Source organism: Mirounga angustirostris, unplaced genomic scaffold (genome assembly GCF_029215605.1).
Source record: "Mirounga angustirostris isolate CCGP_5_RB_7025 unplaced genomic scaffold, mMirAng1.0.hap1 SCAF_6, whole genome shotgun sequence".
NCBI classification, from domain to species: domain Eukaryota; kingdom Metazoa; phylum Chordata; class Mammalia; order Carnivora; family Phocidae; genus Mirounga; species Mirounga angustirostris.
The window spans coordinates 120,572,177-120,600,169 of NW_026991714.1; the positions used below are offsets into that span (position 1 = coordinate 120,572,177).

Consider the following 27,993-nt stretch of genomic DNA (forward strand, 5'->3'; position numbering starts at 1 on the left):
GCCATCACTCTACGCTAAAACACCATCATCTCTTGCCTAGACTACTATTACCTTCTTTCTGAACTAGACAACCCATTTGTCTTCTCACTTCACTTTAAACAGTAGTAGCCAGAGTGCTCTTTTAAAAACATAAATCTGATCATCTGACCCTGTTTTAAAACATTCACAGATTTCCTCTTGTACTTGGACCACATTCAAAATCCTTACCGGGAGCTAAAGCACAGCAAGGTCGTATTTCCTTCCTTCCTCCAACTTCATCTTAATACAACCTACTCTTTCTCCTACCAATCTCAGTCATTCTGGTCTCTATTTTCTCAAATACACAAAGCCCTTTTGGGCCTCACCTACCCCCACTTTTTAAATAAAAGCTTTATGAAGATATAATTCACCTATCATACAATTCATCCATTTAACCCATTAGCAGCCACCCCCCATTTTCCTTGAACTCTCTCAGGCCTAGGCAAACACTAGTCTACTTTCTGTGTCAACAGAAAGGACATTTAATAAAAGTGGAATCATACAATATGCAATCTTTTGTAATTGCCTTCTTTCACTTAGTATAATGTTTTCAAAGTCTATCAATGTTGTAGCATTTATCAGTATTTTGCCTCAAGCCTCTTAAAATAGCTGTCTTATACTGTCTGGAATTTCCTTTAAAACATTCTAAGGGGGGAAAAAGGGAAAATATGAAACAAGATTGGCAAAAATGAAGCTAACTGATGAGTAGATAGTTCAATCAACTATTCTATTTTTGTGTATGTTTGAAAATTCCCACAATAAAAATTCTTCTTTAAAGATACCTGTTGGGCGCCTGGGTGGCTCAGTTGGTTAAGCGTCTGCCTTCAGCTCAGGTCATGATCCCAGGGTCCTGGGATCGAGTCCCACATCAGGCTCCCTGCTCAGCAGGAGGCCTGCTTCTCCCTCTCCCTCTGCCCCTCCCTACTGTTTGTGCTCTCTCTCTGCTCTGTCTTGCTCTCTCAAATAAAGAAAATCTTTAAATAAATAAATAAATAAAAATAAAGATACCTGTCTATCCATCTTTTGGGTTTCAGTTTAAATAATATTTTTTCAGAGAAAACCATCCTAGGTTAGAGGGACCCCTCCTAGTTTTCTTGCCTAGTACTTTTCATAGTTACTGAGTATGGAAATGTTTGTTTCACTTATTGTCTCTCTCCTACTAGAATGAACACTCTATAGGGAGACAGAACACATCTAGAGTCTAGCACAGCATCTGACCCAACGGTAAGCACACAAACTCTTAATGAATGAAATTAGGGTAGACAGCCCAGAACCCCTCCATCATTGTTTAAGACCCTCCCAGACCAACTTCTTGCAAAAACGAAAAACTGTGATCTTATTCCCCCCCATTTCTCTGTGCTCAAATTCCCATATTACTATAAGGAGTAACATTCAGATATTATAACCATGAACAGTCAGAAATTTCTTCAGCTGTCCATGTTTCACTGAGGGACCAACCACTCTTTTAGTCAAGAAAGCTCATGTAACTGGGTTTGAATTAGCAGAATGACATGTTTGTACCATGGTCTCCTCCCTTGGGAAGGCTTTTGGCACAAAGACCCAAGTTCAACTTGGCACAGAAGTTTGTTTCATTGGATATTTTGAACCTTTGTTATTAACTAAGATTAATACATTGTATCATGTCAATAGGTTTTTTTTTTTTTTAAAGATTTTTTTTTTATTTATTTGCGAGAGAGAGAATGAGAGACAGAGAGCATGAGAGGGAGGAGGGTCAGAGGGAGAAGCAGACTCCCTGCTGAGCAGGGAGCCCGATGTGGGACTCGATCCCGGGACTCCAGGATCATGACCTGAGCCGAAGGCAGTCGCTTAACCAACTGAGCCACCCAGGCGCCCTCAATAGGTTTTTATAGATTAGATATACACAGAAGTATATTTTACAATAGTAACTCCAATCCAACAGTAACTCCTATAGTAAAGTAACTGATCATTCTTTGTATTTGCTCATTTACATTGTTTACAAAGATCTTTTATATTTTCCTTGCTGCTTTTTAAACAATTCTGTTAAACATCAAGAGCACTGGCACAGCCAACATGGCTACTTATGAACAGAAGTCTCCCAGAGATCTTAAGAGCTCATGTCAAATGAAAAACACAACATACATTTTAATCAGGTGTGAAATGTGTAGGTAAAGTTCTTGTAGGACACTATCTGTTAGACCAGTTTCTAACAGGGTCAGCAGTTATACAGGAAGGCACATACCAAAGCTTGTGAAAGTCAAAATACTCCAGAAATAAAATGATAAAATTACTTGGGGTCACTTCGATTCCATAAGGGAATATGGGAAGAGAAATCAACGTTTCTCTAAAGGAACATATCTTTAAAATAAAAGTGGGTATAATAGGAAATATACTTGGATATTTAAATACTTTATATACAATCACTCACTTTTTTTTTTAAGATTTTATTTATTTATTTGAGAGAGAGAGAATGAGAGAGAGCAAGCACATGAGAGGGGGGAGGGTCAGAGGGAGAAGCAGAATCCCTTCCGAGCAGGGAGCCCGATGCGGGACTCGATCCCGGGACTCCAGGATCATGACCTGAGCTGAAGGCAGTTGCTTAACCAACTGAGCCACCCAGGCGCCCAATCACTCACTTTCAAGTTCAATTCTTACACATCTAATTCTGCTTCCCTACTACTGTTTCAACTACACTACTAGAAGAGTTTAGTTTGCCAAGTCTATCCTTCAATACTTGTATCCCCAGCTAAGCCTTCAGCTGATGTCCAGGTTCTCTCCTGTTTTCGTTACTTGATCATGAAACCCTCTTTCGAGAAAGCCTGATATATCTCTGTCTAGGAGTCTTCCCTTTTGTTTCAAAAACCATTCATTAAGGCAGCACAGACCATTTCATTGCAAATTTCTCCTCTCCAGCTGGCCCACAATGCATATACTTAGGGACATATGCCCCAAGCATCTGGTCATGCCAATCTCACCTTGAAGGTTTCTTTTAAGTTGAATCATATACCTGGAGAGGCCTCCTTCCCACTCCTATTATCCAAATAGTTCCTGAAATTCTACCTGTTCCAGGAAGCTTTTCCAGGTTTATCAGGAGAGGTGAAAGATTCCACTGGCCTAATCCTTACTGACATATCTCAAAACTGTCACGGGCAAATCCCTTCACTTTCTAGTCCTAAAATATTTACCAACATGTATATGTAATGTATAGAATATGAGTTACAGGTAATTCTTAATAATAAAGTAACATACATAAGCAAGTTCAGTTTTTTAATTTTTTATTTAAATTCCAGCCAAGATCACTTTTTATGCTTTTTTTGGGAAAGTCTAAACTTTGTTTGGAGGAAAGAAGTCAAGCAATAATATAATCCCTGATTACACAAATAAATGAGCATGAGGAAATCTGCCAGTTCATCAAATATATACTATGTAGCAGTGGCCCAGATTGAGTATGCCTTAGGAAATGAGAGTAGATATGAGGTACCCCTACTCCATCTCACATGCTATGTCACCACATTTAAGGAAGATGAATTCTTTTTCAGCTTTGGGAATAGAAGACTTAAAAGCATGGAACAAAAATTTTCTATCTGTTCTTTTATCATTACAAAAAGTCAACTTTCAGTCATTTAATGTTCTCGCTCTCTCTCACACACACTCTCTCTCTCATCATTATCTTCTTTATCTACAATTACTGAACTGCAGACTTACAGAGAGCAGGGACCAAGTCATTCTAGGCCGTGTTTAGCTTAACACTTGATGCAAAGATGACCATGCTTGTGAAAACAATTAAATCAAACTTTACAAATAAACAGGGGCAAGGTAACATGGAAACAGGAAGAGTAATTTTTTCAGGCACTTAGAAATTATAGGTGATCTTAATGTTCTTGATGTCTGGTACTTAATATACATGATTTGTAAAAATAAAATAATTTTTAAAAATACGATGCCAAACTCTGGTCTGCATAGATGTAGGATGTTACTTCAAAAACAATCCTCAACAATAAACATCTAATAAGTGCTAATTATATGTAGGTCACAGTGTTAGGCACAAGATACAACTGTGCTGAAGAATCAGAGCATACAGAAAAAACAAGAGGAATGTAAGGCAGTAGAAGCAGAGGTAAACATTGCTTGCAAGGCCACTGGGCAAGGCTTCATTGGCGAGATAAAGCTTAAATTTGGCTTAAATGCATGAACTAAGGATAGGCCTTAGATAAGTAAATGAAAGGAAGGGAGGACAGTATGTGCAACAGCCAGACTGTGGTAAAGTACAGAGACTAGTTAGGGGACTGTGAGGTGGGGAAAATGGAGATGATGAGGCTGGTGAAACGGAGAAGCCAGATGATGGGGGTCCTTAATGGAGGAGGATGACATGAACTAAGTGGTGTTTCAGAAAGAAAGAAACAATAGAAGTGAAGAACAATAGAAATGAAAGGGGAAGGGCGAGGCCCAAGACACTAGAGGAAAAATTTTGACAAGATGTGGTAACTGATCAGTGTGTAAGAATTGGAGAGGCTACTCTCTGCTATCTACCTTCCAGACGGTATCTATTTTCTCTGTAAAACTGTCCATTCCTTATTCCTTCCCAAGAGTGATCAATTTTCTAGCAACATGAAAAATTATATGTATAGTACAAAATGATTTCCAGTAATATAATTGTTCATACTTTCAATTTAAAAACAATAAGGTTAAAAATATTAAATGGTATTTATTTCCATAGCTAAAAAACAGTCAACTACACAAATGTTTTTCTTCACCATGATTTGAAAATGAAACTGACTATATGATTCCACCATGAAAGAAGTTTTGAGTAGTAACTTGAATACATATTAGGTTCTGCCAATTTTCATCCATTCAACAAATATTTACTGTGGAATAAATAATAAAATACTACGAATCTGGGGCACCTGGGTGGCTCAGAGTTGGTTAAGCGTCCAACTCTTGGTTGTGGCTCAGGTCATGATCTCAGGATTGTCAGATTGAGCCCCATGTCAGTCTCTGCGCTCAGCACAGAGTCTGCTTATCGCTCTCTCCCTCCCCCTCTGCCCCTTCCCCCACTCTCTCTCAAATAAATATAAATAAAAATAAAATCTTAAAAAAAAAAAGAAATGAAAGCGAGTACTTTCAAAGCAACTTATATTTTTGGAATGCTTTTAGTGTACATGAATAGGTTTTCCTCTCCCATTTTTCACACTATAACTTCACTAACACTCTTAAAGTTGGACAAGATTGGTTTTATTACCTCATAATTTACAGATGATGATACCAGACAGAAGTAATAAAGCAGTGATTACAACCTAGGTCTTTGACCCTAAGTCTCATACTCCTTTGAAACACTACATTAGGCTTAGCCTACCTACTTCATAAAGTTATTTGAATGAATTACAGATATGGAAATGCTTTAGAAAAGTAATAGCATTACACAAATAAAAGCAACATTATTTTGTTTGGGTGTGATCAGGAGAGAATGCAAGTTTTATGGGGCTTAGAGCCTATACAAGTTGGGGATCCACTTCGAGAAAAAGAACACAGGGGCGCCTGGGTGGCTCAGTCGTTAAGCGTCTGCCTTCGGCTTGGGTCATGATCCCAGAATCCTGGGATCCAGCCCCGCATCGGGCTCCCTGCTCAGCGGGAAGCCTGCTTCTCCCTCTCCCACTCCCCCTGCTTGTGTTTCCTCTCTCGCTGTGTCGCTCTCTGTCAAATAAATAAATAAAGTCTTAAAAAGAAAAGAAAAAGAACATAAAGATAAGGTAAAGAACTTGGAGGGGGTCCCCTTGAAAGTGAGGGTCCCTGAAACTTAGGCCTCTTTAGCTTCAAGGTCAACCTACTAAGATCAAGAATTGCCCTCTAAAACCTAACTTTTGTCTTCTAAGTAGTATGAAAAAACTGCAGATAAAGGACAAAAATATATGTATGCTTGGCCTTTATTCTCTCAAGATCATTCATTATAAACCATGTAACAAAAATTTCCAGGTAGAAATAGTCTTTGCTATGTCTATATTAGGATTAAAAAAACAAACTACCAACTAACAACAAAAAATAACTATAATGAAGTAATGTGAATTATTTTGCTAAAATAAGCTAGAACATCATACCATACAATAATTATTGTTTTACACACATACGGGTATAAACACGCACACACTCATATTTACTCACAATTTGGCAAGCAAAAGATCTCATTAAAAAAAATTTACCTCGTCTCCGCCCATAGCTCCTGGCTGCATGTAAACACAGAAGAAAACCATGGGTATCTGTATCAAAATGGTGAATTTAGAAATAAAAAAATATTCACATAAACCTTTTCTAAGTATTTTCAGTATTAATTAATCTGGAGATACTGTTCAACTTGACGGCAGAGATATTATATTAAAAAAAAAAACCTTTATGAAGCACAAGTTAAAACACAATCTTAAAGAGAAATTCACCTGGATATGGCAGCCACAGGAAAAGATACAATGGGTGCTTAAGTGACGCAGTTTTAGAAGGATTTATATTGTGGTCCATTATCTATATCAGATATAGATAAATAGAGTTCTTTTAAATTTTTTTCTGATTTATAAATCTTCATTTGCACTATATATTACCATCAGACATCACTTTAAAGAAATTCCATTCATTCTAATTCAAAACTGTAGCATGTGGTGGTCATTCTGAATTTCTTCACACATGCGCGCACACACACCTACACACACACGCACCCCATAAGCAGAGTCCTCCGGAAACCACATAGAAATTTTACACACAATTAACTCTGGTTTTACAGAATACGTTTGTGTGAAAATTTCAGTGAAGCTTCTCATGATCTCCCCATTTACTTTCCAGACAGTATGACAGATAGGGAGAAAATGACGTCTTTTCACCTAAGTGAACTGAGAAAGTAGAAAGGGATTAAGGTACGAGGTACATCCAGGTCAGGTTGAAAAATAGAGTGCTTTGAAGATTTCCTTCCCTTTCAAAACTCAAGGCCCACAGAACACATTATTACAACATTTAATAGAGCTAGACTATGGTATCATACATAAATTGCTAGGAGATCCTGTCATCTAAAGTAACTTTCAAAGTAGAAAGTTTTTCAAATTTGAAAACTCGAGGTCTATCAAATAAATAAGAACTTGATTTAATTCATCTTTTGAAGCATGACATGTTATAATATTAGCTCAACACAAATCAAAACAAAAAACAAAGATAATTTGTGGTGACATATGCAGTACAAGGTAGTACTAAAGAAAACTATTTCTCTCCTAGAAAAAGAATTCAGACTTTTCAGCTGGAAAGTTGAAATACCAGTTGGCCAATCTCATCTTCTGCTAGTTCCCTTTTTTCTTCAGACATCATACCGTCACCTACATACATTTGGCCTCTTCACTTTCCCAGTAGATAAATAGTAAAAAGGATTTTCCAGTTCAAGCCCTACTTTCTCCCTAACTCCTTCCATCACTATAACTCTCAATTTAAAAAAACACAATCCCGGGGCGCCTGGGTGGCTCAGTCGTTAAGCGTCTGCCTTCAGCTCAGGTCATGATCCCAGGGTCCTGGGATCGAGCCCCGCATCGGGCTCCCCGCTCTGCGGGAGGTCTGCTTCTCCCTCTCCCACTCCCCCTGCTTGTGTCCCCTCTCTCTCTGTCTCGCTCTGTCAAATACATAAATAAAAAATCTCTAAAAAAAAAACCAAACAAACACAATCCCTTCTGAATTTACATAGCAGTACTGTTTACATCACTTACAAAAGGTATGTATTACAAAAAAAAAAATTAAGGGGCGCCTGGGTGGCTCAGTCGGTTAAGCATCTGCCTTCAGCTCAGGTCATGATCTCAGGGGTCCTGGGATTGAGCCCCATGTCGGGCTCCCTGCTTGGCGGGGAATCTGCTTCTCCCTCTCCCGCTCCCCGTGCTTGTGCTCTCTCACTCTCTCAAATAAATAAGTAAAAAATCTTAAAAAAACAAAAAGCAAAAAAAAAATTAAGGACCCTCTATACTTTTCATTATGTAGAACCTGGAATTAATCTCCCCATAGAATATATAATAAATGGTAGTTAGTTTCCTAGTTTGGCCCCCAAAAAGCTTACTTCATTTATAATAATATGGGTGAGTTGATACTAATAGCCAACACTTAAAAAGAGATTAAGTATGTGGGCCCCTGGGTGGCTCAGTCAGTTGAGCATCCAACTCTTGATTTCAAGCTCAGGTCATGTTGGGCTCTGCACTCAGGACTGAGTCTGCTTGGATTCTCTCCCTCTGCCCCTACCCCTGCTTGAGCTTTCTCTCTCTCTCTCTCTCAAATAAATAAAATCCTTTTAAAAAGAGAGAGATTAAGTATGTTTTGATATAATACCATTATTTCTTTGTCCTTTCCCCCATCCCCATGCCCAATGATGTCATGTTGCCCAACACCCCCACCTCAAACCTTTAGAGAAGGAAATAAAACATTCTGTATTTCAAAGTTACTCATTTCTCTCCCAAACAACAAATTCCCATTCTTTCATTATATCTGATTTCTGGCCAAATGCTCAATGAAAAAGAATCTGATTAAAATACTAAGGTACAAATGACTCATCAGACCTTAACACCCCTAAAAGATAAATGAGAATGGTGTTCACTCGAGTCTTCAACTGGCAAATTTTCAGGTAATAGAGAACATGAAGTGAATAGATCTAGTCTGGGGGGTGAGAAGGAGCATCCTGAGTTGGGGAGGTGGGTAAGACTTGCAAAAGACATTCTTGGGAGTTTTAGTCAAAGTTTCCTTAAATAGTTCATGATTTTTATGGATTTTTTTTTCTTTTTCCATTTCTAATCAAATACAGTAAATTGGCTCACACTGGCCTGGTGACTGATATGGGGGCAAGATAACATATGGAATAGGCAGCCAATTTAAAGTGATGATGTGAGATGCTTCAGTTTTCATCATTCATTGTGGAATTTTTTTTTTAAATTTTATTTATTTATTTGAGACAGAGAGAATGAGAGAGAGAGCATGAGAGGGGGGAGGGTCAGAGAGAGAAGCAGACTCCCTGCCGAGCAGGGAGCCCGATGCGGGACTCGATCCTGGGACTCCAGGATCATGACCTGAGCCGAAGGCAGTCGTTTAACCAACTGAGCCACCCAGGCGCCCCGATTGTGGAATTTAATTATGTGCTACCCTGGTTCTATTTTCAGTATTTTATCTATGATCCCTATGGTGATTATTATTATAGCAGCTACCACTTAATGAGTACTTGCTATGTACCAGAACAGTTCAAATGCTTTACATGTATTAATGCCATTTAATAGACCCGATAACTTTATGACATAAGAATTCTTATTAGCTTCTTCTTAATAGATGAAGAAAATGGGACGCAGAATTAAGTAACTTGCCTAAAATCTTACAGCAAGGAAGTGGTGGACTTGGAATATGAATCTAAGCACTCTGGCTCCAGAGTTCACACTTGTAACCACCTCACTCTACTGTTAAATTCCTAGAGGGCAAGGTCAATATCTTGTATTCCCTTTAATATCCTCTCATGCACCTAGTAGAATGCTCTGTACCAACCTGGTATTCAACAAATATAGGTTGTTAGCTGAGTGTGTAATCAAAGGAAGGATTAATACATGCCTTGATGGCCTTTAGGATGTATGCCACCTCTGCTGGTGATTAAAAATTTGCTCATATGAAGGCCACTTGCGAATAGACTAATTAGAGTCAAACTCTTCCCTAAGGGAAAGGTAATGAAATGAACTCTGTGGAGAGAAATCTGGGAGCAAAAAGTAGTGCTTTCCCTTGAGAACAAATATGACTTTTAAACAAAAATATTGGACACATAAACTTATATGAGTCGGTACAAAATGATCCCACATAAAAAAAGGGGAAGCAAATATGACTAATTCCACCTGCATAATATATCTTATGCTAGTATAGATTTATACCAGATATAAGAAGATATGGTATACTTTCAAAATCCTAAGTAGTTCCTCCAAGAACTTTAATTCTTCTTTGTCAACCATCATCATCATTACAGATAAAATTCTTTTTACCATTTCATATGTATTACTTTTAGAACTCAAAAAAAGTACATTTAATTTTTAGAAGTCATGGTAATGGTTACCCTTGGCTAGGGGTATTAACCAGAATAACTCTGAGCGGGGGTTCTGGGGTGTTGCTAATGTTTTGGTCTTGATCTAGGTGGTACTGGTTACATGGGTGTGTTCAACTTGTAATAATACATCAAGTTACATATACTTATAATTTGTGCATTGTTTGGTATGTATGCTACAGTTCAATAAAAAACAAAATACCACATTTTAGATTGTTTCGCTAAGATAAAAGGTTATAAAATTAATGTAGAAAATCCATAATGCTAACATTTTATAGTCTTTAAATCATAAATCTGAATAATTTAAAATTGAAAGCATTAAAGATTTTTCATCCATCACAATAAATATAAAAAGGTACATGTACTTTACAATGGGATATGCCAGAGTTATTCTAAAAATAAGTCTACATGATCAATGACTAGTACATTATGAATGGTACTTTCACTTAAATGTTATGGTTTATTAGGCATATGAGGCAACAAAATAAAATGGATCATCTCTTACTCTTTATGACTTGGCTTGCACTGAGTATTATTAAATGGCTACACTCATACATGTGATTCCCCAAGAGCATGTTATGACCTGATTTTAAAATCTAAACTAATTCTTCAGCTACATGGATTCACCCAAATTTTCTAAAGTTGCTCTAAGCAAAGTAACAACATAAACAGATTCCACCACAGAGGCTCAAAAATGACAGAGAGAGACAGAGAGGGGGGAGAGAGGGAAAGGGAAGAGGGAAAGAGAAAGATCTCTATTCTATTGTGTATCAAAGTAGCATGCATCATTTCAGGAACTTAAGCAGAGTCCCTGGGATGCTGTACTGATGTAAAACAAATGAACAAGATATAAAGACCTTAGTACAACATTTTACTAACTGGCTTGGAAATGTCGGTCAAGACTGTTAAAAGTCAACTGTAGGAACAAATTGTTAATTATTTCCCTTGTAATAAAATGAGTTTCTTAAAAACACCTTATAAACTTGGGGCAGCTGGGTGGCACAGTCAGTTAAGTGTCTGACTCTTGATTTCCGCTCAGGTCATGATCTCAGGGTTGTAGGATTGAGCCCCGCATCAGGCTCCACATGGGGTGTGGAGCCTACTTAAGATTCTCTCTCCCTCTGCCCTTCCCCCCACCTCTCTCTCTTAAAAAAAAAAAACCTTATAAACTTATGTTTTGAATACCATTTCAGTATACAAAATTAAATTCTATTCAAACAGCTAAGCTTCCATCTAAGTATTAGTCACACAAAATATTCCACCTAAGGGGCGCCTGAGTGGCTCAGTCAGTTAAGCGTCTGACTCTTGGTTTCAGCTCAGGTCATGATCTCAGGGTCATCAAGATTGAGCCCTGAGTTGGGCTCTGCACTCAGCGCAGAGTCTGCTTGAGATTCTTTCTCCCTCTACCTCTCTCTGGAAGGAAGGAGGGAAGGAAGGAAGGAAGGAAAGAAGGAAGGAAGGAAGGTCGGTCTTAGAAAAAATTCCACCTAAGATGGGTTAAGAGCTTAAGATTAGTACAAAAATACTCCCTTTCCCTAATTAGATTAATTCCCAAAGAGCAGGAGTAATGGAGTTTGTCCAATAAATGCTCCTCTATCTTTGTCTTTATAACGGCAGAGAAGACACTTTTAATCCAGTGATTCCCAAATCTGGCAAATTATAATTGAAAAGTGATCAATTTTTCCACAAATAATATGAACTTAGTGGGTAAAAATGATGCTTGAAAGGATGGGATACATTTTCAACTGTTATATTCACATAAAGTATTTGGATGTTTTAAAATCTCTTCTTCCTACCCTGCTCACTTTGACTCTTACCCATTTTTCTCAGAAAAATCCTTCTATTCAATTTGGAAGCCTAAAAAGCAACACAAACAACTATCATAATATACATTTTCAGATGGGTAAACTGAGGCCCAGAAAGGATGACTGGCTCCAGGCTGTTCAGGTACACAGAGCTGGGACTGAATCCAGGTCCACACTGGTTCTAAGGCATTTATTCTTTTTTTAAGTTGAGGTATTATTTACATTCAGTAAAACTCATCCCCTGTAAATGTACAGTTTGACTAATTTTGGTAATCACATATAGTTGTGTCACCACTGTGTTCCATCATACAGAACAGTTCATCTTCCTAAAAAACTTCCTTGTGCCCCTTTGCTGTTGATCCCATCCCCCAACCTGTGGTCCCTAGCAAACATTAATCTGCTTTTTTAAAAAAAGATTTATTTATTTTATTTTAGAGGGAGAGAGAGAGCACAAGCAGGAGAGGGAGAGAGAATCTCAAGCAGACTCTACACTGAGTACAGAGCCAACGTGGGGCTCCATCTCACAACCCCGAGATCACTTCCTGAGCCGGAACCAAGAGTCAGTCGTTTAACCAACCCTGCCACCCAGGTGCCCCTTAATCTGCTTTCTGTACTATAGTTTTGTTTGCCCCTTCCACAACTTCATATTAATAGAATCAATGTGTTTGACTTTCTTCAATGTTTTTGAGATTTATCCATGTTGTTACATGTGTTCATGTTTTGTTTCTCCTTATTACTGAGTAATATTCCATAGTATGGAAATACCACAATTTATCTATTCACCAGTTGTTATGGGTTAAAATGGGTACCCACAAAATACATAGGCTGAAGCATCCCCAGTGTGATTTAGTTGAAGACAGGGTCTTTAAAGAGGTAATTAAGGTTAAATGAAGTCATAAGGGTAGAGCCCTAATCCAATAGAACTAGTGTCCTTATAAGAAGAGGAGATACCAGGAATGCTCAGGAACACAGAGAAGGCCAAGGAAGGTCACAGCAAGAAGGCAGCCATCCGCCAGCCAAGGACAGAGGCCTCAGGAGAAGCCAAACCTGCCAGCACTTTTATCTTGGACTTCCAGCTTCCAGACTGTGAGAAAATAAATTTCTGTTGTTTAAACCATCCAACCTATGCTATTTGTTATGGCAGCCCTAGTAAAGTAATACACCAGTCCATGGACATTTGAAAAGCCCTTACTCGTAACTTAGCAAGACCAAAGAGCCAGTATTTCAAACCTCTAAAGTCCCCGAAAGTACTAAGAAATTCCCTTTAGAATTCCTACAACTTCATCATCCTTTAAGGAACTTCTCCAATTTTTTTTTGTTTTATTTTATTATTACTACCACACCACTATTGTTTTCTATTAATCATTACACTACTATTTTATGAATTAAAACCAGTATTTTTAATAGGCATTTTTGTGCATTGGTCAGAAAAATCTAATTGTCATTAATAATATATGAAACTATATCCTGCATCCTAAACAACTGAACTTTTGCAATGTTCTGCTTCACTGCTTACAAAATCTTATAGGAAACCTATAGATTTTAATCAATCTCACAAACAAAACAGGAATTCCTTCTTTAACCAACACAAAGGCATTCTACTTGGTTCAACAGAATGCCTTAAAATCAAGAGTTAAGATAAAAGACTAAGAAGACTCACTTCAGCCTCTTCCATTTTTTTTTAAAGCAGAACTCTCCTCCAAAAGCTGAACCCCAACAGATGTGAGATATTTGTTCCCCAAAGCATTACAAGGACCCAGAGCCCAACCTGTCATGTATCCTTCCCCACAGTGGCCTTTAAAGTACCTCCTTGGATGCTGGGGTTCCAGAGAACATGATTAGAAAACTAAGGATTTATACTCTATGGTAGGACCATTCTTACTAGGTAGAAAGTTCTTTCTAACATGTGCCTCTCTACTATCCTTAACCACAGACCCTAGCCTAATCCCACTATTATTTGAGGGTCATTCCTTTATCTCCTTTTGGTTTTCTCTTTTTTACAGAGAAAATATATTTAGCTACTTTTCATAAGAAATGGTTTTCCATAACCCATATCATCCTAAACATTCTCCTTTGGATAAACCTAATTTTCCAGTAAGACAACACTTGTCTTTCCCAAGCTTCTCATAAGAACATCCAAGACCCTTCACCATCCAAGTCCCCTAACCACCTTCCAGATCCTCATTCCTATTGTTCTACAAATCAGACCCATATATTCCAGTCACACCAATTCAACCCACTCTTCCCACAGTATCAATATAATATAAGCACTTATCTGTTCAGCATAAGAATCTAGATATCCATGTCTTGACATCTATTCTTCACTGCCCCTAAGAAACCCCTAACCTCCTTGTCCCTTTCCACCCACTATAATTTTTCTCCCATCTCATTGAAAATATAAGTTCAAGGCTTCTCTATACCATCTTGCAGTATCCATGCATACTCCGTATTAAGTTAGTTTCCAAAGTATGTTTACCATATAGGTTACTTATAGAATCTCAATATATGATATGTTATCAAAGTAATCACTTTAGAATTTCTAAGCCCATTTCCTAAATTCCTCATGAAAGCAGAAAAAATTCAATCAAAATCTGTATGTCTAACAAGATCTCTCTGGAAATAAACCTCTGAAGAATCTCTGCATTATACTGCTATCTCTACTTGGAGAGAGTGGGCATCCACATCTACTCACATCAGGTGATGTCTATGCACCTTCACATATCTGTAGCCCAATAGCATTCCACTGAGAGTAACTACCACCTTACTTTCAGCAGAACTTTATTAAATGATAGAATAACTGCCCCACCCCACCAAAAAAGGAAAGAAATCAAGAAAAGTCCTGAGAATTCTAACCACATGCCAGAGTATTTTGTATTTTACACAGATCAATCTGTCCAAATCAGGTCAGGCCTACTATAGAGGTATGCACCCAAATATTTGGCATATGTTCTCAACAAACCATCTTCTCTGAACTACTATGTCAAAATCTGATGAGGTCTCTTCATACTTTATATAAAAAATCAATTTCTAGACTGTTCAGGACAAACAATACTTGCTAATCCTACACTTTTGAACTCCAAACAATGTAGGGAATTATACAGAAAGAAGAAAGTGTGAATAAAATAGGAGCCAGTGTGCTCAGGAGTCTAATAAGAACCAAAAGCCCAGCCCCCTGGTCACTGTTCCTTGTGTCCTCCCCATGAACAAGGCTCTTCTCATGTGGGAAGGAGGGTTCTTTCATGGAAGAAAATTATGGAAAAGAAATAACTTGAGAATTTGGGAAGAGCTCCAACAACATGGAATGCTGCTCATTCACTTCACCCCTGCCCTGACCTCCCCAAAACAGCTTCCTTTTCTGACCTGGACTTGCGAAAACCTCAGAGAATAAAGAATAGAAGGGAATGCATAGCACAGTCCTTATGCTACTTGATTCCTTCATGCTCAGATAAAGACAGACGTTAGCAAGGAGGAGTGGCACTGGATCTCCCAAGAGGTAATTTCTAATTGTTCTTTTCCATCCACCCCTTGTCCACTGCTCACAGCCAAGTTTCATCCCAAATCAATTAAATTACAGTCTCTGGCACAGTGTTCACAGGTATTTTCTATTTTTATTCCCTTGATTATATAGCTGGGATTAAGAATTACTGCTAACTCTTAAATTCCACATATAAGTGAAATCATATGGTATTTGTCTTTCTCTGACTGACTTGTTTCGCTTAGCGTAATACCCTCTAGTTCTATCCATGTTGTTGCAAATGGCAAGATTCCATTCTTTTTGATGGCTGAGTAATATTCCATTGTGCATATACGTGTGTGTGTGTGTGTGTGTGTGTGTGTATCCCACATCTTCTCTATCCATTCATCTGTCGATGGATATCTGGGCTCTCTCCATATTTTGGCTATTGTGGGCATTGCTGCTATAAACATTGGGGTGCATGTGCCCCTTCAAATTACTGTTTATATCCTTTGGATAAATACCCAGTAGTAAAACAGATGAACATAGGGGAAGGGAAGGAAAAATAAAATAAGATGAAAATTGAGAGGAAGGAAAACCATAAGAGACTCTTAACTCTAGAAAACAAACTGAGGGTTGCTGGAAGGGAGGTGGGTGGGGGGATGAGGTAACTGGGTGATGGCCATTAAGGACAGCATGTGATATAATGAGCACTGGGTAGTATATGCAACTCATGAATCACTAAATTCTACCTATGAAACTAATTAGAAAAGAAAAAGAATTACTGCTAACTCAAAAAGGAAAAAACGGGGACTAGGGGGAAAAGAGGGAAGAAGCAGAGCCTAGCATTTGTTAGGTGTGTATTTCTTGCCAGGTCTGGTAACAGAAGCATTGCACACTTCACCTTACTGTTTGTAAAGAAGGGGTTAATAACTCCATTTAAAATTAAAAAAACAGAGATAACTTGTCTAAGTTCACAAAGCAAATAAGTGATGGATCCGGGATTTACATTCATTTCTGTTTGGCCCCCCAAACTTCATTATTTCCATATTGGGGGGAAAACCCCCTTTAGTTAGATAACAAAGGTATAAGTATGCAGAGGGTAACAGAGAAGGCAAAGTTTCACCTACTTAACTTTACCTAGGGATCACCTGTATACCAAGTTTTTGTTCAAGTCTCAGACTCCCTGTCTGCACATATGAAAGGCCTGAGTGGAAGGGTGGTTAAAATTCCTGCCGTTGACAAGGAAGATTATGTTCTGAAAAGTAAAACTGATCACTTTTGGAAATGCACTCATTCTCCACAATCAATGAAGTATTATTTAGCTAATGTTACTAAAGAAGCTAAATGAAACCTAAGTGATCTTTTTTTGGAAAATCCAAAAGAGTAGAAGTCACACTAGATTAAGGGGCTGGTTGGCAGAATCATCTTTTATGTCTAAGCCATAGATGACTATTCCTTGGCTGCAGGACATCAGCAAGTTCCTTTACCTTTTTCAGAAAATAAAGATACTGCCATGTTTTAAACAAGGCTGCAATGAAGATGAAATGAATGACCATGATTCTCAACTTTTCTTTCCAAGTGCCCCCAAAGCAGAGGGAAACAAATCACAGAGCATTCTGAAAACTTATTAAAATCTTAGGATACCCTTTGAAGTTGTCAGCTTTATCTTAAAAACTGCATATCAATTTCATATATCACTCTTATCACATAACCCATGTTTTGTTTGGATAAGAGAAGAATCCTGGGGTAAAAGTGGCGTTCAGGAAAGTGGATTTTGACCATGTCTGGCAACCCATTATATGCATTACAAAAGCACAGAGGTCTAAGAAAGCACTTTGTAAACTGTTAATTGCTAGATCCATATATATCATTAACATCTTCCAAAAGAAGAGTTAAAACAAATCTTTATAATGGAACTAAGGTAGACTGGTATTCTCTAAGGCTGTTACACTGTGCTTTTCACAGTTTCTCTGAGCTATCTTTCCCTGTCTTCTGGTCTCCAATATATATATATATTTTTTATTCTTATGTTAATCCCCATACATTATGGTCTCCAATACTGAGTACCTACTGAGTAGGTTTGGCACTGCACTTGAAGCCAGTGAAGAGCTGTGAGGTAAAAGCTGGTCTCAGCTCTCCTGAAGCATACATATTAAAGACCAACATTAAACAGTTAATTACAAGTGTGGTGAGTGCCATAAATGGGAAGTCCAGGTTCTACAGCCTACACAAGTGAAGAAAGCAAACAGAGAGGTCTGCAGGGTAAATTAGGTAACTTTTCAGTTTCCTGTATCTTTATTACTGAGTCAGAAGCACCCAATTCCTAGCACTTTAGACACAGTTACACACACAAGGAACTTCTTCCAAAATCCAATTAATAAGTCAAGAATATTTCAGACTACACTTATTTACAGTGTTCAATGTCAGACCATGTAGACTAGGTTTATTGCTCTGTTTTCAGGAAAAGTTTATTAAGCATTCAGAGCATAAACAAGGTGACAAGTAACATTAGAAAAACAATTTTCCCGGGCGCCTGGGTGGCTCAGTTGGTTGGGTGACTGCCTTCGGCTCGGGTCGTGGTCCTGGAGTCCCGGGATCGAGTCCCGCATCGGGCTCCCTGCTCGGCGGGGAGTCTGCTTCTCCCTCTGACCCTCCCCCCTCTCATGTGCTCTCTCTCATTCTCTCTGTCTCAAATAAATAAATAAAATCTAAAAAAAAAAAAAAAGAAAAAAAGAAAATTTTCCCTAAGACAATGAATTTGTGTGTTTGTGCTAAACTAGTATAAAAATAATACACCATTCTTAACAATTAAGTATTTAAAGAAAAGGTTATCACCCTCAACCTGGAGGCAAAAGGTTCTGCTCCTGCCTCCCTTGTCACCCTACCCAATTCACATAGTCTCTGGAACCTCAGCTTCCACATCTGTAAATGAGAAGGTCAAAATAGAAACAGCAATGCCCTTGGGTCCCCTACGACATTCACATACAGCACCCACTTAATATAGTTTGAAACTTGAGTACTTAAAAGTTAGAGAACATTACATATCCCTATAGTTACTGTTTTTCATTTTTAAATTAGCCATCTTTTACAATATATTCATGCCACAGCTGTATGCTAATTTTACTCCTAAATCTGTTCATATGGAAACAACAGCACTAGATCTTGTCTCTAAAAGTTCAAAATACTCAGAGATGACGTCTTTAATCTGAGAATCTCAAAATAATTCCTTCACTATCTCATTACTCTGCTAAAAAATTATTTACTTATATCCACTCATGGTGAGCAGAAATACAATGTACTCTTCAAATTTTGGAAAATTCCATTTGGGATTCTAGCAAACCTGGCTCTCTTCCCATTCTGGCATAAAAGCATCATGTGTTTAGCTCCCTCTCGGCCACTTCCTCTCAGCTGAGCCTTTCCCCAAGGAGCTTACTCCCAGCACAGAAAGAAAGGGAGGAGGAAAAGGAAGCCCTGCAACCACACAGGAGTCTCTGCCCAACTTGAAAGTTCAGAGAAAAACCCTTTCACATTTCCTCTTTTGATTCAACAAATGCTCTAGCAGCCCACAGTTCAAACAGAAATATAAGCAAAATCTTCCAAAATATTTTCAAGAGGAAAAAAGTGGAAGACAGCATAAACTAAAGCTCCAAGTTTCCTGGTGCATCAGCTTTGCATAAGTTGTTTAACAATCAATGACCTCAGAGTTTCTCAAGCAGGTGAATGTCTTTGTGGTTTAAGATATTAAAAATTTAAAACTTCACCTCCTGTAACTTATAACAGACTCTAGTTACAAACTGAAAGAGATCAGAAAACAAATGCCAAGAAAGCTTTTAATTTAAATAAAATTGAAACACTGTTACATTACAAAACTATTGTCTAAAAAAAAAAATCATTCTCTGGCGTATCTTCTCTGAATAAGACTATGCCCCTACTTTCCAAACATAGCAGTAGTGATACCTTATTTGTACATGTACCTAATCTCATCTAAATCTCACAAAAGAATGAGGTAGAGTATCCTAACTGTGCTCTTACAGGTTCTTAAACAAGGAGAGACTTAGGAGATTCAGAGACTTGCTCAGCTAGTTGCCATCCTGATCACATGACTCCTCCAAGATCTAAGCCCTTACATAGGTCCTCTGAAAAAAGGGAGACAATATTACTTCAAAATATCCTTGAAGCTCCATATTAGTTTACATTTTCTAGAATTTTATATTAATGGAATCACCTAGTACATACTCTTTGTCCAGCTTTTCAACTCAGCATAATTATTTTGAGTCATTCATGTTGTTACATGTATCAATAGTTCACTTCCTTCTATTGCTGGAAGTATTCCATTGTATCAATGTACCACAATTTGTTTATCCATTCTCCAATTGAGAAACATATGGATTATTTATAATTTTGGCAATCATGAATAATGCTGCTTTGAACATGTGCATACAATCTTTATATGGACATATATTTTCATTTTTGCTCTTAAGTAAATTTCTAGGAGCAGAACTGCTGCATCATATGGTAGGTGTATGTTTAACTTTGCGTGTGTATATGTTTAACTTTTTAAGAAACTGCCAAAATGTAGCCTAAAACGACTACGCCATTTTACATTACAAAAATTACAGTATGGCACCTTTAAGGTGCCAAACGTCACTAGAGATGGAGCAACTCTAGGCCGCAAAGAAGGTGCATGTCCCAAAGTCAGGGGACAGAGGCAGAAGGCATTTCATACTGAAAAAAAGATTCATAAAAAAAGAAGTGGCATTGTACCCTGGTACAGTCATTGTAGCTTATGAGCAACTCGTAGGTGTGCTGCCTTAAATCACATCAGGAAAACCTTTATTTAAAAACAACCAATATAATATAGACTCATGTTTGGGAAGTCACACGCAAGGAAAAAAAAAAATCTTTAAAAGGCAGCAATAAAGCTGATGCAAGCAATCACAACAACAGCTCACCAGAGCATTATCTCCTAGTCAGGCACTATGCTAAGCTTTACAAGATTTATATATGGCCACTTCAGTGGTCACTATCTCCATTTTCTAGGGAAGAAACCAGAGGCAGAGGAGTGAAGAATGTGGCCCTAAGGTCATATGGCTTGTGAGGCACAGAAGCAGAACTGCTTTTCTTGGCTATGCTAATTTACTGTTCCATCCTCAGGTTCTGCATGCCTTCCAGCCTGCTTGGAGGATGCTTTCTTGAAGCTGAATGATCCACCCCTTCTGCAACACTTCTCCCTGTATCCAATTTCATATCACCAAGGAACTTTCTGATATTAAACTGGTTTTCCAAGCCCAATCTCTACTTGGAAAAAGAAGAGCTGACCAGTCAAGAAACATAAAGTAGATACACTTGGCAGTGATTATCTCTTAGAGTAAATTACCAGACCAGGCATTTTGGTTTTGAACACTAATTTGACCATAAATTTGGTTCACCTGACTAATCATGGAGGTACCAATATCCTTTTCAGAGGATCATCATAATAGAGGAAAAATCACCAAAATCAGGTATCAATCCTATACAAGGCCACAACTGCTAAACTCAACTCCATACCTAAGAGTTTAACAAAACAAAACGAAAAGGTACTGCTGGTGTTAGAAAAAATCTGACTGATAGAACTACTACATATATAGCTGGAAGCATTTTCAGTAGCCTCCTTCCTCCTCCAGCAGGAAAAATAAAAATACATTATGCAAACTTCTAGTGTTTTTGATGTAAATGTGAAGAGATGAAAGGACAGAATTATTACAAAGTTAAGAAAAAATATATTACCAGTTTAAATGGAAGGGACATATTGCTTCAGAACTAATTTTATTTTGGAAATACCAGACAAGTGGCAGGCCTCACTGATGGATCAGAATTTCTTCCCCCAATCGTCCCTTCCATACTCTATAATGCTTAAGGACCTAATATTTTGGGGAAAAGCCACAATTTAGATGTGTCTCTTAGTTTCCTCCCCAAAGGCGGGCCTGCTAATTCTTACTAGATTCATGGTCTTGAATAGGAAAAATCAGTAGATTCTTTGGTTTCACACAAATCTTGCTAGTTCTTCCATACCCTACATGTCTATAGGGTTACCATTTTCTAAAGTTAGTATCCTATCCTCCACTCCCATTTTCTGTCTTCTTGATGACATCAGGGGCAGTGATTCTCAGAGGAAAGTATAACTGGAAGACATGCTCTAAGAACACCAAAACATGGGAAACTGGCCCACTCAAAGCTGGGAAGTAGCACTGAGGAGTGAGAATTCTCACCATGGCACCTCTGTCATTCCCCTCAAGTCAGGAGAGGTTAGAACACGGTGTCTTCAGAAGAGATTTCGGTTTGGTAAGGTCAAGGAAATAAAATAAGGATGGAAGTTTTTTGAAGACACAATGAATGGCAGCATTATGTACAGAATTAGGAAGCATAGATTTTGTAAAGCAAAAAAGGGGAAAAAATAAAGTAAGAAAGGGTAACAAAGAAGGAACTATAACTGACATTTCTTTTTTTTTAAATTTAAGCTTGATTCAATTGTCTTTAATTTTCTCAGCCAGTCCCTTCTTGTCTGAAAATACAATTCAACCCTGTCCCTTTCAATAAGCACCAATAAAGTTTCAGTGATTTCAGTTATGTCTATATGAACACTGAGGGGAAGGAAGGACAGACAAGTCACAGGACAATAACTGTTGGGCCGACAAATGGTAGATATAAAAGGAAAGACAATACCCAGATGTGCTTGTGCATGTGTCACATATGTAAGTCACCGGATGAGTTAGGCTCAACCACACAAAAGGGAAGAAAAGCTTTATCACAGCAAGTCTGTCAAAATCTGTAGGTCTCACAAGGATCTACCAAGGAGGATATTTTGTTTATTCTGATCATTTCAAGTTGGCGTCAACTTTGAAAGAGAGCAAATGTCAAATTCTGGTTGTTTTTATGGTTTACTTTGAGGAGCCTACAGGGCAGCACCCAGACTCATTTGAAGATAGATATACTCTCATATTTGCCGTAATGTAGTAAATATGCATAATTCATCAACATTTGATATAGATATTGGCAAAATGACCCTTTTGGTACTTTAAGAAAATATTACATGGGGCGCCTGGCTGGCTTAATCGTTAGGGCATGTAACTCTTGATCTCAGGGTCGGGAGTTCAAGCCCCACACTGGGTGGGCATAGAGCGTACTTAAAAAAATAGTAAAAGTAGAAGGTAAAAATAAGAAAATAAAAATATATTACAGACTCAGAATCTTCATTCTGAAAACAATCATTAAAGATGACCTAATTCAGTCCCCTTCTCTTACAGATGAGGAAATTTAGAAGCTAAAAGAGGAATTTAAGCATCATGCACAAACTGGAAAGAACATAAACAAAATCTTATTTAAAAGCAGAGAATTAAAGAGAATCAAATCAAAGAGAATCAAAACCTTTTAAAAAGAAAAGTGTCTTTTAGCTTCATTTTATACACAGAACAATGGTAAATTATATCCTCTCCCTCTTGCGAAAGAGGACTCATACCACAGCAAATCAGGTCTTTTCTAAAATACACATTCATCCTTTCAGACAGACATACTACCATACTGTTTTTTCCATTTACATTCAACTCTAGATCCCATCACCTCACTGAAGTGTTTCCACAAAGACTCACAAAACTGCTGAGGCTCAGCAAGTTAAGCATGTTTATTAATCCTCACCCCAATGTGCCTGATTCTAGGGAAAAAAAATAGAGGTACCATAATCTAACGGTAAAGTGACCTTTCTTTTAGAAATTAGAAAATAGAGGTGGATAGTCTGGAATTTTTACAGTTTCCAAGACCCTCCAAAAGAGGGAATACTACTAGCTATTTAGAACAAAATACGCATGCAGTGGATTAGGACCTGCATCATCAAGTTCTGCAAGTGGTTCTCAGCAGTGGCCGCTGCGAGGTAGGCTACATGTCAGAACCAAAAGAAATGCGGAATACGTATTTTAGAGATAACTTAGATAAAATCTGCCCTAAGGAACTCCAATGGTAGGAAGGAAAGGAGTAATATTGTACACATCCCTAGATTTACCCAGTATGTCTCCCATGTGTATCCACAGTCAGTTTGTACATCTGGGAGGATGACAGGGAACAATTTGTTGTCACTCATTTAACAGAGGAAAAAAACCTAAGTCCTGAGAGATTCAATGGCTTTTATGGTCCTTCTAATAACTGACATTTTCTATTTAGAGACTGTTTTGCAAAGCTATTTGGTCCACAGACACTAGGAAGAAGAACTGATGCCAGCCAGACATTTCTTCCAGTATTAACTAATACAATGACTTTCTGGTTAATTAGGTTTTAATGTTCCAGAACTCAATCCAACAATTACACTGACAAAACCATTTCTAACCTGCACAGCTGCTGACCACTTATACCACACAAATTCCACTAATGGGAGACCCCTGATGTCCAGTTAGAAGCACTTGTTGGCTATCTACCAAAATGAGAAAAGTCTGAGTTATATATAAATAAATTGATCTATTCATTCACATTCTCTACCTTACTCCCTCTCTCTCCCTTCACCTGTCTCCTTTCTTCCTCTCCTCCTTCCTTCCCCCACCCCAATGGTATGCAGCAGGGGTCTGCAAACTTCTCTGTAAAGGGCCAGATAGTAAATAGTTCAGGCTTTTTGGGCTCTGCCACTGTGGCACAAAAATAGCTAGCTTTGTGGCACAAAAAATAAATGAATGGGCGTAGCTGTGTTTCAGTAAAACTTTAAACCAGCCAATGGGCCAGATTTGGCTCAAAGGGCTGTAGTTTGTCAACCCCTAGTACAGAGTAGCAGTTCTCAACTTTTAGCCTGCATCAGAATCACCTATAGAATTTGTTAATACCCAGATTTCTCAGCCCCATCGTTAAAGTTTCTGATGCAGCCCATCTGTAGCGGGGCCTGAGATTTTGCATTTTTACTAAGTTCCCAAATGATGCTGATGCTGCTGGTCCAGGGACCCCACTTCGAGAACCACAGGGATAGAATAATGGTCCATCCCGCTCTAAGTGGAAGGTTGAAATGTAATGAACAATTAAGAAAGTGAAAATTCATGCTGTAGCCTTGACTGCTAATTTTATAGAATATTTCATATGAAGACTTACTGTTAAGTGCCATAATATTATCTGTTCCTGGATGATGGAAATTTATTCCCATGCGTCCTAAAAAATAAAATAATTTTATTTTAAGCACAAAGAAAAGAATGCTTAATATAATTTCAAATACATTGTAAAAGATAAACATTATAAAAAGCTAAAACAGATTAATCCACAACAATGCTATAATCTATAACAAGGCCATAGCAGTTACAACAGTTTTTAAATCAAGTCATAAAACATACAAATGAAAAAAATCTTAAAAACAAAGCCAAAATCTCAATAACAAATAAATAAAACAAAATGAAAAAGAAGCTTCCCTTATACTGAAATTTTAAAGCATCTCTCGCATTCCGATTTAAACATGCTAATTGGATTAAGCATTTTATTTAAACAACCATTCATACTGCCCTTCAAATTCAAGCAGCAAAATAATGAATATAAACTTGAAGCTTAGAGGAAATAAAAGATAAATGTTTCACAGTGGCTCAAAAATGCAACATAATTATCAGAATGGCAACCAGAAGAAAGATGGTAACATTTATACGATAGGTATAGTGGGGAAAAACGACCCGCCTAAAAATCTAGGGTTCTTATCCTTTCCCTACCACTAACTAGTTTTATGACCTTGGGCATAATGCTTACCCCCAGACCTTCATTCTTATAGTAACAGTTTTCAAACGTCTGCCCACACTGACTGGCTGCCTGTTTTTGTACACCTCTGAGCTAAGGATCATTTTTACATTTTTAAAGGGTTGTAAAAATAAAAACTAAAAAACAAAGAATAATATGTGACAGAGACCATATGAACCACAGGCCTAAAATATTTTTTCTCTGGCCCCTTACAGACAAAAGTTTGCCAACCTCTGGTCTGTAAGATGGTAAGTCTGAAACATGTTTTAACGAATAGCCTCCAGGGTTAAGAGTGGAAGATGCACGCCATTGGTATGTTTTTCATGAATTATTTGGGAAAAGGAGGTAGATATAGTAAAAGAATGATGAAACAGAGAGCCTTATATGGAAAAAAATGAATTTAGGTTTTCTTGACCAAGCTCTTCAACAAAGTAATTGTTGATACAGTGCTTTTTGTGTAAAGCTAATATACATATGACCTTGGTTCTGCAAAGGTCTTCATGTCCAATTAGATCAAAGGTTATCATGAAATTCTCAGAAAAATGTCAATTTTATGTCATTACTACTGTTTAAATACATGTCAACAGTATGGGGGGATGATAGAGAGAATGCTGGAGATGTGGAAGTGATTGACTTTTACAACAAATACAGTGTTATAAATAATTGCAAAAGGTCAGTCATCATTTGGTATTAATCTCTGTTGTGGGGTACTGGAGGCAAACAGCATTATCGAGCTCTTCTGGCCCAAAAGAGAAAAATCACAGTGGCCAAAACAGAGCATTTGCTTCAAATAAAAAGGAATAATGAATTCTCAGCCAAATCAATTTTTTGCCTAGACAAAGCCATCCTAATCTCTTAAAAACCCTGAGGTCACAGTAATTATTGAAAGGTCATCTCATATTAAGGGATAAGGGGAAAAAAACCCTCATAAGTGTAATGTTGTTTGTACTGTTGGATGTGTGTGTGTGTGTGTGTGTGTGTATGAGAAAGAGAGAGAAATTAAGAATGGATAAATCATCAACAATTGATGGATTCTAAGGAGATAATTCTAATTTTACCACGAAGCATTATAGGACTGTCAATAAAAATTATTTTTAGTTTTTATTATTTTAAACTTATTAGGAGAAAGATATTATATACATCTAGCTCTAATTTTATGGAAACTATTTTGCTAGCATTTATATTACAGTAAAATTATTTTTTAGAATATATTTAAAATCATCCTATTAGTAAAGAGCCATTTTTTAAATAATAGAATTGCCTGTTTTATTTTTTATTGATTTCATAGATCTTTTCATACTTACTAGAAGCTAATTGTGAGGAGTTTCAGAAACTACCCATTGTTTAAAGATACATTTAACAGTATCTATACATGTAATTACTCTGTGTCTTATGTTTTTCCATCTCCTAAGTCATTTCAGAGTCTCTAAAGATTATGGTCTACCCCATATGCAACGAGTGCTACCTCCTACACCACCTTGATCAAAACCTGTAATAGGAAAATTTGTCCTGAGAATAAGGCTTGTGGCTCAGTAGGGAGAATTTACATTGTGGTTTTAGTTAGCTGTATGAATATTCTATTATTTTCAGATAATCAAGACCTTATTTTGGATTCATTACCACCAAATACTAACATCCATAAAAACGAGATGTGATTTACTCATTGTATTCTGAGATATCCAAATGTAACAGTAAATAGTCACTGGAAAGGATGCCTAAAAACCCAACAAGAGTTCAAAATCACTACCCAGCAGAACTTAAGGAAATGGCATATAGAGATGGTCTCTTCAATCTCTGACCAAGGAATATTCAGACGTGGGTGTGGTTTCTAAAAAGCCAGGAGTGTCCCCTAAAATAATAAAGGGTTATCAAGAAAACTAAACAAGCCTTGGGGCACCTGGGTGGCTCAGTGGGTTGGGCATCTGACTCCTGATTTTGGCTCAGGTCATGATCTCAGGATCGTAAGACTGAGGCCCACATCTGGCATCTGGCTCTGGGCTCAGCATGGAGCCTGCTTGGGATTCTCTCTCTCCCTCTCCCTCTGCCCTTCCTGCCCCCTCTAAAACAAAAACAAAAACCAAGCAAGCCCAAATTTAGTTGATCTTCATTAAACTTCTTTTATTTACCGTGCTACAATCGTTTATGGTAAAGAATTATGTGGTTTTAAAATCGCTACATCAAATAATAGTTTTTATATGTTTCTGGAAGCACTGCTGTTCCCACACTTAAAGGGTATCACTCTCTGCAGTCCTCCAGAAGCTGGGTCCTTTTTGGGCTCTTTCCAGGTCTTAGGAGTTTTCAGCTTGAAAAGATGAAACTGAGAGGAAGCTCAGTAGTTTTCTGATTATCGTCTCCTAGCCCACACTGATGACTTCCAATTCAATCTTTCTAAAGATGCAGCAAAAAAAAAAAGAGCCTTAGGCAACGTTTTGTAGATGAAGGCATCAGGATTTGCTGAAAAGCAGAAAACTTTTTGCCTTTCCTGGTATCCTCCCTGATTCTGTTAGTCTTTCTGACTTCAGTGGCTATGTGGATCAACATCATCCACAAAAGATTTTATAAGAGACTCTGTGTCATGCCAGACCCATCAGAACCAATGATTTAAATACAATCTGTTTCACAACTAAATGCAAATTCTTTCTAGTAAAACCACACTTATGGCTTCTTTAAGCTACTTTCTTTACCTCTTCAAAAATTAATGTTTAGATTATAAAATGCAATATATTTTCATCGGAGAAAGAATAGATGATACAAAAAAATGCAAAAAATAAGATCACCAATTAAAGACAAGCTCTGTTAACATTTTGATTTATAGTCTTCCAGTTTAAGGAGTGTTTATGTGTAAAGATTCCTTTCTAAAAGTAGAATTATTTTATGTTTTTTCTTAATATATTTTGCATCTTAAATTTTATAGTTATTATGAGATTTTGAAGGAGAAAATATATAAC

General features: G+C 37.5%; 1 protein-coding gene across 9 annotated transcripts in view; it reads right to left on the bottom strand.

Annotated features, from left to right (window-relative positions):
- Nucleotides 1-27,993, bottom strand: part of CPEB3 (cytoplasmic polyadenylation element binding protein 3) — a 202,846-nt gene that overhangs the window by 93,506 nt on the left and 81,347 nt on the right. For all 9 annotated transcript variants that reach the window (XM_064595022.1, XM_045878420.3, XM_045878417.3 and 6 more), the window contains one exon: nt 24,422-24,478. In XM_064595022.1, the coding sequence (XP_064451092.1) occupies nt 24,422-24,478 (57 nt within the window). The remainder of the gene's footprint in view (nt 1-24,421; nt 24,479-27,993) is intronic.